At 43.8% G+C, this 13,104-nt stretch overlaps 1 protein-coding gene across 1 annotated transcript; it reads left to right on the forward strand.

Moving 5' to 3' along the window:
• Positions 1 to 177: 177 nt before the first annotated feature.
• Positions 178 to 13,104, forward strand: lss (lanosterol synthase (2,3-oxidosqualene-lanosterol cyclase)). The gene is made up of 22 exons (XM_014164267.2): positions 178 to 257; positions 677 to 845; positions 3,236 to 3,374; positions 3,720 to 3,828; positions 4,032 to 4,153; positions 4,393 to 4,489; positions 4,659 to 4,794; positions 4,961 to 5,069; positions 5,161 to 5,279; positions 5,716 to 5,813; positions 5,913 to 5,940; positions 6,086 to 6,142; positions 6,343 to 6,414; positions 6,571 to 6,621; positions 6,766 to 6,915; positions 7,178 to 7,274; positions 7,408 to 7,513; positions 7,599 to 7,664; positions 10,044 to 10,124; positions 10,271 to 10,444; positions 11,106 to 11,184; positions 11,460 to 13,104. Exons 1-22 carry the CDS (start codon positions 241 to 243, stop codon positions 11,595 to 11,597), a joined length of 2,214 nt encoding a protein of 737 aa, XP_014019742.1. The 5' UTR covers positions 178 to 240; the 3' UTR covers positions 11,598 to 13,104.

Consider the following 13,104-nt stretch of genomic DNA (forward strand, 5'->3'; position numbering starts at 1 on the left):
TAAATTGTGATTGGACAGTCGTCTGTCAGCTCATGTCTCTCCATGCAAAAACCTCCTCGGATGGTACTGCTTGGAATCATGGGAAGGGCAGTCCGCTGTGGCACAAGTTAGTGTTTATCCAACGGAAAGATTTTGAAAAGAGAACTTCAATTCCCACAGTATCCCAAATGGGGGGGGGGGGGGTTGATCCTGTGCATCAGCTGAAGTTGGCAGAGGATTTAATTCATTCATACGGTTTTAATGATGACCGAGGGAACGTAAGTACAGACCATGTTCAATTATGTGTATTAAATTATATATGCTATACAAGTAAACGTTTGTAGAAAGTTATAACTGTTGCTAATTGATTGGTAGCTGATTGCTTTGTGCTCTTTCACAAGATTAAACTATTAACTTGATCAGAAAGGACATGCATGCTCATTAGGAAAGGAACAAGATGCATGTCAACGACTGTATCAATTTCAACAATGGCCATTAAGTACAATACTAATTCTGGTGCAGAATTACGCAAGCGCCACACCCACTGGGCACAGACTACAATTCAACGTCGTTGGTTCAACGTAATGTCATTGAAATGACGTGGAAACAACGTCGATTCAACCAGTGTGTCCCCAGTGGATACGCGCGCCCATGAATTCCATACGCATACGCGCGCTGTCAATTCTTGCACCCTCAGATGCCTTCGTAGGAGGGGGGGACCGTACAAGACGGAGCCAGCGACCGACCTGACCCGCTGGAGGCTGAGTAACATAGAGGGCAGGCAGACATGGCGCTATGTAGAGGATCAAGACACATCAGACAGGGAGCAGACTATGCTTGAAGCCCATTCACTTGGTTTGGATACGGTACACATACTCATCCATGTTTATTTTTCACTAGGCATTGGGTATATCACCTGTATCTACTAAAGGAGAGGACTTACCTAGGCAACCTTCTCTCGATGCATTTCATATTATTCTGTACGTAAATCCGAGATACTAATTAGTATGAAGTTACTTTTATTCTGTACGTAAATCCAAGACATTATTTAGTATGATGTTACGTTTCATAGGGTATGTATTCATTTGTGGATGTCCATCACTCATTTCATATGATATGTTACCAAACGTATGATATTTTTGGTCATGTAGTGTTAAGTGGACACTTGCTCGTTGAACATCTCATTCCAAAATCATGGGCATTAATATGGAGTTGGTCCCCCCTTTGCTGCTATAACATCTTCCACTTTTCTAGGAAGGCTTTCCACTAGATGTTGGAACATTGCTGCGGGGTCTTGCTTCCATTCAGCCACAAGCACTAGTGAGGTCGGGCAGTGATGTTGGATAATTAGGCCTGGTTCGCAGTTGGTGTTCCAATTAATCTCAAAGGTGTTTGATGAGCTTGAGGTCAGGGCTGTGCAGGCCAGTCAAGTTCTTCCACACCGATCTCAACAAACCATTTCTGTATGGACCTCGCTTTGTGCACAGGGCCATTGTAATGCTGAAACAGAAAAGGGCCTTCCCCAAACTGTTGCCACAAAGGTGGAAGCACAGAATCGTCTAGAAAGTCATTGTATGCTGTAGCGTTAAGATTTCCATTCACTGGAACTAAGGGGCCCAGCCCGAACCATGAAAAACAGCCCCAGACCATTATTCCTCCTCCACCAAACTTTACAGTTGGCACTATGCATTTGGCAGATAGTGTTCTTCTGGCATCCGCCAAAACCCAGATTAGTCCGTCGGACTTCCAGATGGTGAAGCGTGATTCATCACTCCAGAGAATGCATTTCCACTGCTCCAGAGTCCAATGGCGGCAAGCTTTACGCCACTCCAAACAATGCTTGGCATTGCTCATGGTGATCTTAGGATTCTGTGGGGCTGCTCGGCCATGGAAACCCATTTCATGAAGCTCCGGATGAACAGTTATTGTGCTGACGTTGCTTCCAGAGGCAGTTTGGAACTCGGTAGTGAATGTTACAACCGAGGACAGGCGATTTTTACGCGCTACGTGCTTCAGCACTCGGCGGTCCCGTTCTGTGAGCTTGTGTGGCCTCCACTTCACGTTTGAGCCGTTGCTACTCCTAGATGTTTCCACTTCACAATAACAGCACTTACAGGTGACCAGGGCAGACATTTTCCAAACTGACTTGTTGGAAAGGTGGCATCCTATGACGGTGCCACGTTGAAAGTCACTGAGATCTTCAGGAAGGCCATTCTACTGCCAATGTTTGTGTATGGAGATTGCATTTATATTGATTTAAGGCCTAATCGTCCAACATCACAGCCCAACCTCAGTAATGCTCGTGGTATGCTCAATTTTATACACCAGTCAGCAATGGGTGTGACTGAAATAGCCGAATCCACTCATTTGAAGGGGTGTCCTACTTCTGTATATATTGTTTACGTTACAAATTCTGGCTAGGTGGCTAACGTTAGCTAGGCTAGGGGTTAGGGTTAAGTTTAGGAGTTAGGTTAAAGGGTTAAGGTTAGGGAAAGGGTTAGCAGACATGCTAAGTAGTTGCAAAAGTTTTAAGTAGTTGAAAAATGAGGTCGTATGTAACCATATGAAACCTAACATATCATACTAATTTCAGTGTCTCGGATTTACATTTACTATGTTACGTCTAGTCTATGAGAACAGGCTGACCTAGGCTATCTGAAGCGTAAGCATTAGGTATGGCAGGTAGCCTTAAGGTTAGAGCGTTAGGCCAATAACCGCAAGGTTGCTGGTTCGAATACTGGAGCCGACCAGGTGAAAAATCTGTCGCTGTGTCCTTGAGCAAGGCACTTAACCCTAATTGCTCCAGGGGTGCTGTACATTTGGGACCCCACTCCCTGTGGGTGTCTCAGGTGTAGTTGATATAAATAATATTTCCATTGCACACTTGTATTGCATTTTTTGGATTGCCTACATGTCCCCTTAGTAGGCCGTCATTGTAAATAAGAATTTGTTCATAATTGACTTAAATCAATATAAATTTAACAGGTAAAATATAAGCACCCCCCCAAATTATTATAATATATTATTAGTTGAAGCCATAAACCGTATGGTTGAAACCCTTGCAAGAATAAGTGCATATTCTCTCATCCTAACCTCTTATAAACATATGTCTCAATGAAGTATAAATTCAATGATAGAATAGTTGGGCCCCACAAGAACAAAACGTGGAACTAAATCTCTCCTCTAAAGAGCTTGCCATTAGTGTTGTGACCTTTGACCCATGCTTTGTTGTGACAGTACCTATGCCCCTCTACAGAGTAAATTCATCCCTGGCTCTCCCTCAGCCCACACTGCAGTGGAGTCAGCCCTGAAGGGCATGGCATTCTACAGCCAGCTCCAGGCAGAAGATGGCCACTGGGCAGGAGACTACGGAGGACCCCTCTTCCTGCTACCAGGTACACACAATTAGATGCACTTTCAAAGGACGTACAGTATGCATCTCGTAAAATTAAATATCTGCATAATGCCATCCAATATTAACTTCCATATTTACAGATAATGTATGTACACATAACAAGCACGCTCATTTAGTTTTATTGTGTCATGTCCATGGGAAAATAACAGTGGACGTGGTCGCACGTGATGTGCATTATCGTGTGCATTATGCCATGGTAGTTATAATGTAATACATGGGTTATGAAAACAGTAAAAACACTCAAGTTAATGATGAGACTCACACCTGTACTTACAACATCTGAGGTGACATCAGTGGTCTGTCTGTCTGTCTGTGCTATCCTCAGGTCTCCTGATCACCTGTCACATAACCCAAATCCCTCTCCCTGAGGCCTGGAAGAAGGAGATGGTGAGATACCTGCGCTCTGTCCAGCTGGCTGATGGAGGCTGGGGCCTGTGAGTGTTCTCATCACTGCTCTCCTTCACTTCTACCCCAAAATACAGTGTGAAAATAAGAGGGATGCCCACGCACACTGTTTAGATATTCTCCAGTAGTTTAATTAGCAATGTTTCAATTAAAGCTTATGAGGCTTGTCAGTATCAGCGCAGTCAAAGCTTCAAAGATTTCTTATTGTTGTGTTTTGGTAATTTCATGTCAGACACATTGAAGACAAGTCCACAGTGTTTGGCACGGCCCTCAGCTACACCACCCTGAGGATTCTGGGAGTGGGACCAGATGACCCGGATATGGTTCGGGCCAGGAACAACCTGCACAGCAAAGGTCAGATTTAATTGTTGAATTTTCTGGGGGGTCAATTAATTGAGCTCTTTGTTTCGTATGTTGGTGGAACCAAAGAAATATGCTGTTAGAAAAAAATGAAAGGAAATGTTGGAGAGCATCACCTGTATATGTTTTAAACCTGAAATAAAAAGTGTCTAAATGCTTTTAACCTCAAATAAGAGGTGAAATTGTTACCATTGTAGAGTCAGATCATGTCTGTGTGTCTGTCTGTTGTACAGGAGGCGCGGTGGGCATTCCCTCCTGGGGTAAATTCTGGTTGGCCATCCTCAATGTGTACAGCTGGGAAGGAATGAACACACTCCTCCCGGAGATGTGGTATGCTTGATGTCCTGATACGAATTTGATCAGAATTGTACATAGATTTTATTCACTTTTATCGAGCACCTATGCATAAAAGTTGAACTTGAATAGACAGCTCACTCTTGAATAGTTGTGTATTTTTCAACTTGTCCTGTTCTTTGGTCCATGTTTGTCCTCTATTCAGGCTGTTCCCTACCTGGTTCCCTGCTCACCCATCCACTCTCTGGTGCCACTGTCGCCAGGTCTACCTCCCTATGAGCTACTGCTATGCTGTCAGGTTTGCTGCCAAGGAGGACCCCCTGGTGCTCAGCCTCAGACAGGTGCAGTAGTTACTTCACCCCACCTGGGGGCGACATGTTGCTGTCATAGTGCTCCACTCACTCCGGCCAGAAGTTGCCCACGTAGGCACAGCCCCAAGATCAGCTAGAATAAGACGCAGCTGCAATAGAGTGCATGGACTTAGAAGCATCCTTCTCTGTTCTATAGGAGCTGTATGTCCAGGACTATGCCACCATCAACTGGCCTGGTCAGCGGAACAATGTGGCGGCATGTGACATGTACACACCACACAGCACACTACTCACCGTGGCTTACAGTAAGCACTGCACATACTGTATTAATAGTTTGTGAGTGGTCATTTGTGACTACGTTATAACTGTAACCTTGAATTCTCTGTTCTTCTTCAGTGGTCATGAACGTGTATGAGGCCCACCACAGCAGCAGTCTACGAGGAAGAGCGGTCAAAGAGCTGTACGACCACATACAGGCTGACGACCGTTTCACCAAGTGCATCAGCATCGGCCCAGTAAGAAACTGAACTTTAATCAAAGTATTTTTTTTTTAATGGCGCTTGTGTTTTAGGATGATCTATTATTTCCTTGCACTTCCAGATGGAATCCTTCTTTGTGAAACATTGGTTTGCAATATTATCACATCAAAGAAGTTACTGCGAACAATGAACACAGTTCTTTCCCCTCAGACATCATTGCACACGGGGTAGAACAGAAGCATATGTACTGCATTTTTTTCTTTACCTTGATATGCAACGCTTCCCCACTGCTTCTTCGACCAAACAAAAACAACAACGGCCGTGGGGCGGATAACATTAGTGGCGCTGTTTCCCCTAGTGCGGATTCCATCTTTAATGCTGTTTTGGCAGTTTACACTATGGTTTAAGTTGATCCAGAATTGTGTGTCAGTTGTTACGTGGTGGTGATTTAACACCTAGTTTCACTCCTCAGATCTCCAAAACGATCAACATGCTGGTGCGCTGGCACGTGGACGGACCCTCCTCCGCTGCCTTCCAGGAGCACGTGTCCAGGATCCCAGACTACCTCTGGTCAGTCAGTTAGTGAGTCAGTTGTTGTATGTGACAATGCAGTAGGTTGTGAGCGTGTTTATTTAATTGTTTTGTTTTCCATTTCCTGGTTCGCGATAGGCTGGGATTGGATGGTATGAAAATGCAGGTATGTTGGGTATTGGCTAGCCATGATATGCATAATGTTGCTAATCTTTTGCATTATGGGCCGGTTTCCTGACCCAAATTAAGAAGACAAAAAAGCATGCAGTCTGACATGCAGTCTGACATGCAGTCTGGTTGTGTTCCTGTAGGGGACCAATGGATCACAGCTATGGGACACGGCTTTCGCAGCTCAGGCCTTCCTAGAGGTGAGATATTCATATTGATTTTACGCTACAAAGACTACAAAGAATCCATCTGACTTGTTCATCACGCTTTACATTCTGCGTGCATTACTCTCCATTCATGTGATGATTGATAACTGTAAAGACGTCACAGTTGAGAGGATGATGTGTTGTTGTTCACATTTGTAACGTTTTTGTGTTTTTTCTCAATTGGGGTCATTCAGGCAGGGGCTCAGGACTGCCCCAGGTTAGAAGATTGTCTTAAACACGCCCACCAGTTTCTCACCATCACACAGGTGAGAGCGTCACAGGAAATGGGCTTGAGTTCCTCACACAGGTCAGAGAGTTTAGTGTATTGGCTCGCTGCCAGACAAAACACCTTGAGGGCACACATTCCTCGGTTCTGAGAACGGACTAATAGACCTGTCTGACCAGTTTTCTCCTTTCATCAGATACCTGACAACCCCCCAGAATACCAGAAATACTACAGACAGATGAACAAGGTGAACCATTACTGCCAGTCAGAGGAAGTGTGTGTGTGCGTGTGTGCGTGTGTCCTGCACATCCGTGTGTCCTGCATGGTTGTGTGCGTGCATTTGTGTGCATGTGTCTATGCGCGCTTACATGCATGAATGTGTGTCCATCAGGGAGGGTTCCCCTTCAGCACACGGGACTGTGGCTGGATCGTGGCTGACTGCACGGCAGAGGGCCTAAAGTCAGTGATGCTTCTGCAGGAACACTGTCCCTTCATCAGTCAGCACGTCCCCTCAGAGCGCCTGTGTGACTCCGTCAATGTGGTCAGTGGCCAAACCAACTGACTTCTATCTACTGTACAACCAATCACAGTTTTTACCACAAGTTGATATATCGTGTCGGGGGGCTTTTCTCGATCTTTCATGTATTTTCCTCTCTACTATCTCCCAAACTTTCAACTTCTTTCAAGATGATGTCTCACAGTGCTGATAATAATGCAAACTCACAGTTCATGTTTGATTCCATCATACAACAAAAAAGCAACGTACAATACTGACACTTGCCCTGGTTGACTATGTGTTGCAGTTGTTGAGCATGAGAAACAAAGATGGCGGTTTTGCCACTTATGAGACCAAGCGAGGAGGGAGACTGTTGGAGCTACTCAACCCCTCAGAGGTGTTTGGTGAGTCTTTCATCTCACCGACCCCCCCCCCAACCCCCACCCGTGTTGTATTTATGGATATAATACTTTTTTAGGCTATAAATACAAGCTTTGTACTCTCTCCCACCACCACCCCCCTCTCTCTTTCTTTCAGGTGACATCATGATAGACTACACCTATGTGGAATGCACCTCAGCAGTCATGCAGGCTCTGAGACACTTCCAGCACGTGTACCCTGAATACCGGACAGAGGAGATAAGGTACACGCACACATCTAGCCTGGAACCGTAACCCTCTCCAAGCTACTGCCTAAAAGCATAACTTTTTCTAACTGTTTTAACTCAGGTCCACTCTGAGAGAAGGATTGGAGTACTGCCGGAGGGTGCAGAGGCCTGATGGGTCATGGGAAGGGTAAGTAGCTTCCGGTCTCACTTACAGTTCATTCAGAAAGTATTCAGACCCCTTGACTTTTTCCACATTTATTTACGTTACAGCCTTACATTAAAATTGATTACAGATTTTTTTTCTTCTTATCAATCTACACGCAATACCACATAATGACAAAGCGAAAACAGGTTTTTATAAGTGTTTGCAAATGTATTACAAATAAAAAACAGATACCTTATTTACTTAAGTATTCAGATCCTCTGCTATGAGACTTGAAATTGAGCTCAGGTGCATCCTGTTTCTATTGATCATCCTTGAGATGTTTCTACAACTTGGAGTCCACCTGTGGTAAATTCAATTGATTGGACATGATTTGTAAAGGCACACACCTGTTTATATAAGGTCCCACAGTTGACAGTGCATGTCAGAACAAAAACCAAGCCATGAGGGCAAAAGAATTCTCCGTAGAGCTCCGAGACATGATTGTGTCAAGGCACAGATCTGGGAAAGGGTACCAAAAAATGTCTGCAACATTGAAGGTCACCAAGAACGCAGTGGCCTCCATCATTCTTAAATGGAAGAAGTTAGGAATCACCAAGACTCTTGCAAGAGCTGGCTGCCCGGCCAAACTGAGCAATCGGTGGAGAAGGGCCTTGGTCAGGAAGGTGACCAAGAACCCGATGGTCACTCTGACAGAGCTCCAGAGTTCCTCTGTGGAGATGGGAGAGCCTTCCAGAAGGAAAACCATCTCTGCAGCACTCCACCAATCAGGTCTACATGTAGAGTGGCCAGACGGGAGCCATTTCTCAGTAAAAGGCACATGACAGCCCGCTTGGAGTTTGCCAAAAGGCACCTAAAGGACTCTCAGACCATGAGAAACAAGAAGCTCTGGTCTGATGAAACCAAGATTGAACTCTTTGTCCTGAATGCGAAGCGTCACGTCTGGAGGAAACCTGGCAACATCCCAACGGTGAGGTGTGGTGGTGGCAGCATCATGCTGTGGGGATGTTTTTCAGCGGCAGGGACTGGGAGACTAGTCAGGATCGAGGCAAAGATGAACGGAGAAAAGTACAGCGAGATCTTTGATGAAAACCTGCTCCAGAGCACTCAGGACCTCTGACTGGGGAGAAGGTTCACCTTCCAAAAGGACAACGACCCTAAGCACACAGCCAAGACAACGCTGGAGTGGCTTCGGGACAAGTCTCTGAATATCCTTGTGTGGCCCTGCCAGAGCCCGGACTTGAACCCGATCAAACATCTCTGGAGAGACATGAAAATAGCTGTGCAGCAACGCTCCCCATCCAACCTGACAGAGCTTGAGAGGTTCTGCAGAGAAGAATGAGAGAATCTCCCCAAATACAGGTGTGCCAAGCTTGTAGCAAGGTACAAAGTACTGAGTAAAGGGTCTGAATACTTATGTAAATGTGACATTTCTGTAAAAAAAAAATGGGAAATTTGCAAAAAAAATTAAAAATCTGAGTTTGCTTTGTCATTATGGGGTATTGTGTGTAGAAAAGAAGAAGAAACGATTTAATCCATTTTAGAATAAGGCTGTAACCTAACAAAATGTGGGAAAAGTAAAGGGGTCTGAATACTTTCCAAATGCACTATATATCATGGCTGAGTGTCTCCTCGTCTCCTTTACTTCATGACCAAGGAAAACATTAGGCATCTAGGTATATAAAGCTATTAAAGGTCATAAGGAATCATTTCGGGCCCTACTCATGACAACTGATGTGTGAGATTATATGGATAGGTCTTCTCCATGTTGATTCCATCTAACAAGTCCAGATCAGTGGTCATAAAGGAAAGGATACAAGTAAAGGAGGCTATTGAAGACTGTCAGGACTCTGCCTGTGATTTGAATGGCAGTGCCCGTGATTTGAATACCATTTGATTTGAATGCCAGTGCTTGTGATTCGAATGCAATGTGATTTGAGTGGCAGTGTCTGTGATTTGAATACCATTTGATTTGAATGCCAGTGCTTGTGATTCGAATGCAATGTGATTTGAGTGGCAGTGTCTGTGATTTGAATGCCATGTGATTTGAGTGGCAGTGTCTGTGATTTGAATACCATTTGATTTGAATGCCAGTGCTTGTGATTCGAATGCAATGTGATTTGAGTGGCAGTGTCTGTGATTTGAATGCCATGTGATTTGAATGCCATGTGATTTGAATGCCAGTGCCTGTGATTTGAATGTCATGTTGTTGTTAATTCTTCTGTGTCATATGGACCATTTAGTTATGTGTCCTTCCTAGGGTTGCAAAATTCAGGTAACTTTCCCCAAAAAGTTTTCCAGAAATCCCGATTGGAAGCTTCACGGAATCAGGAGGGAATAAGCAGGAAATCCTACTGTACTTTTTAACCCTAGTCCTTTCTTATTGTGGTGTGTGTTGCCTAGATCCTGGGGAGTGTGCTTCACCTATGGGGTCTGGTTTGGCTTGGAGGCCTTTGCCTGCATGGGTCACACCTACCATGATGGGTAAGGATCCTTAGTGCTGGAGGAAGACGTGTACGCACACACCACATTCAAAGGAAACACGAATGTCTGTGGAATCGTTTTTCAAACCTTTAAAAATACATCTTTCCCTCTCTCTTGGTCTGTTTCTGTCTCCTTTCTCTCTCCAGCGGTGGTGTGTGTGAGGAGGTGCAGAGTGCCTGTGACTTCCTGGTGGCCCACCAGATGGAGGATGGAGGCTGGGGTGAGGACTTTGAGTCCTGTGAGCAGCGTCGCTACGTGCAGAGTGCTAACTCCCAGATCCACAACACCTGCTGGGCCCTGCTGGGCCTCATGGCTGCCAGGTAACAGTAACTATTTATGTAACTGCCTTGTAATGACTTATTTAACTACCTTGTGACTACCTATGAGACTACCTTGTAACTACTGTTAGGTTCTAAATAACAGGGTCAAAACTATAAAAGCTCAAACCAAGTTTATTCACCCAAAGGGTCGGACAGCAGAACAGACAAAGACACTTTTCCACCAGCACAAGTGTATATATACCCCAATTTGTGTGAAGTATCCTCCTTCCCTCTAAACATGACATCTTTATTGCTAGGCAGGAAGTTAAGTGATGCGGGCAATAAACTGTTCCTTCTCCCTTAATGTGACCTGACCTGACCCCAAACCCCATTCCTCACTAAAGCACCTCTCTTCACCCTTATCAGTGACTGCAACCATGTGATTGCCTTTCCTTTACTCAGTACATCCCAAGCACAATTGCCTCCACCACACATTCCCCCAACAGATAACCATTAACTTCTGGTGTAGAAACCAGACTATGGCACACCTCATTTCGATAGGATACCTGATAATTAACAATATTTCAAGTTTAAGAGTCAGAACCCATCACTACCTTGTAACTACATGGTTTAAAACAATATGATATAAAGTGGGACCAATGAACCTCAGTATGTTTAAGTTGTAGACCCACAATCTCTTCTGTTCTCTGCTCTGTGGCAGGTACCCAGATGCACAGGTGATTGAGAGAGGAATACAGCTGTTGGTTGATAAGCAGCTGCCCAATGGAGACTGGCCACAGGTGAGTCTCCGCCTCCTGTCACACTGTGCTCAATGCTTAGCTCCACCCAAGGCTCAAGCATGAAGTTATCAAATTGTTTAGCATAATCTGTTGTTGAACGTCTGGCCCTCTGGATGTCTGTCATTCTTTCATGTACTGTATTGCAGATTGTGTCAGTGTGTATTTTTGGAGCCCGAGAAACAGTGTAGAGTATTCTTACTAGAGATACATACTGTGAAGAATAACCTGAAGCTTTATAGGTGACCACAACTGTATTTTGGCCTATCTCTCCTCAGGAAAACATCTCGGGAGTGTTCAATAAGAGCTGTGCCATCAGCTACACTTCCTACAGGAACGTCTTCACCGTGTGGACGCTGGGACGCTTCTCTAACCTCTACCCCTACAGCCCTCTGGCCGGGAAGGTGAAGCTGTGAGGTCAGGGGTCACCTAAAGGTCAAGGGGTCAGCAAGGATGGGAACAGTGCCCTTTCTAATCTATACATAAAAGAACGGTCGTGAACAGGGTTGGGGAATAATGTATTACATGTAATCCGTTAAATGTAACTGATTCTAAAAGTATTTTTCCTGTAATCCGTTACCAGCTAAAATAGTGTAATCAGATTACAGATACTTTTGAAAAACTAGATGATTACTTCTAGGATTACTCTTTCTCAATAACATTCAAATCATCTTAAGTTTGTTCCACCTGAGAGAGTCTGACCACAAGTCAGAGACCACTACACACCAAATGTGTTTAATGGATCACGGGAAAAGAGCAGGAATAGGCTTTTGTAGACTACAGTCCAAGCTATGTCTTCCAATGGTGCGACTGCTGTCAGCATCAAAGATTATACATCCAACTTGAATAAACGCTTGGAGGTAAGGACGACAGCAGTGTTGTAGCCTACGGGTGCTAGGATATCACTTATTATTGATATCTATATAGCTCATTGATGTGAATCACACTGCTGCTCAATCTAATTCGTGCTGATAATACAAAAATGCCCATAGGCCTAACGGACACATGCTCAAACGTACACACTTTTGATGGACTTAAATAGGAGATATCAAAGTGTCACCAACAAAAGCTTAAACAATAGGCCTATAGCAAATGCAGCATATGGAATTCATTTTTCACATGCAAATAGCACTTTTCCAAGTCCTATTTTTGAAGACCAAGGGGTATGAAATCAATTGGAAGGATTGGAAATCTGACAGACTTTGATTTTCAATGTGAAGATGTGGCCTTCTCATTTTATTATCTATATTAAAGTAGAAAGCAATGGGTTAAAAGAAGCCTACATAACTATAAAGTAAAATGCAACATCCATTTATTGCCAGAACTTTGTAAACTCTAACATTGATTTATCCTGCAATAGATGTCATTCAATTGGTAACATACATTTTTGTCTTCTTCTAATGCATCTTAAGGGGAAAGTAATCTCAAAGTAACTTAAAGTTATCAGATTACGTTACTGAGTTTGGGTCATCCAAAAGTTAGTGATTACAATGATTGGACAGGTAACTAGCAACTGTAACAGATTGCATTTCTAAAGTAACCTCCCCAGCCCTGGTCGTAAAAGTGAATTGAATGAAAGTTTTTCAAGTCTTCTACTGGGTGAGTCCTGAAAAGACCTCAACCTTGGGATCACCTTACCTTGCCTGCTATTTTAACATTCCTCTTGCCTTACATTTTGGTGGGGCTGAAGTCTTTGAAACAAACCTTTTAGCTGCTATGTGAGAAATAAGGGTATCATTTTGGCACCTGTATGTATTATGACATTAAAATCGAGCCCGTAAATCAATCTGTAAATAGTGCTGAAATACAAATGTTTCCATGTTGCCTATTAATATCAACCGTAGTTTCTGAAAATGTATTGATGTAATTGATTTGTTATTAAATCTTATTTTAAAATGCAGAATAAAGTCATTTTGTATGGTT

The sequence above is a fragment of the Salmo salar genome, chromosome 21 (genome assembly GCF_965601325.2).
Source record: "Salmo salar chromosome 21, fSalSal1, whole genome shotgun sequence".
Taxonomy (NCBI): Eukaryota; Metazoa; Chordata; class Actinopteri; order Salmoniformes; family Salmonidae; genus Salmo; species Salmo salar.

Coding starts and splice junctions, on each gene's coding strand:
- lss (XM_014164267.2), top strand. Junction 4,154..4,392: donor GAACAACCTGCACAGCAAAG/GTCAGATTTAAT, acceptor TCTGTTGTACAG/GAGGCGCGGTGGGCATTCCC. Junction 6,415..6,570: donor AGTTTCTCACCATCACACAG/GTGAGAGCGTCA, acceptor TCCTTTCATCAG/ATACCTGACAACCCCCCAGA.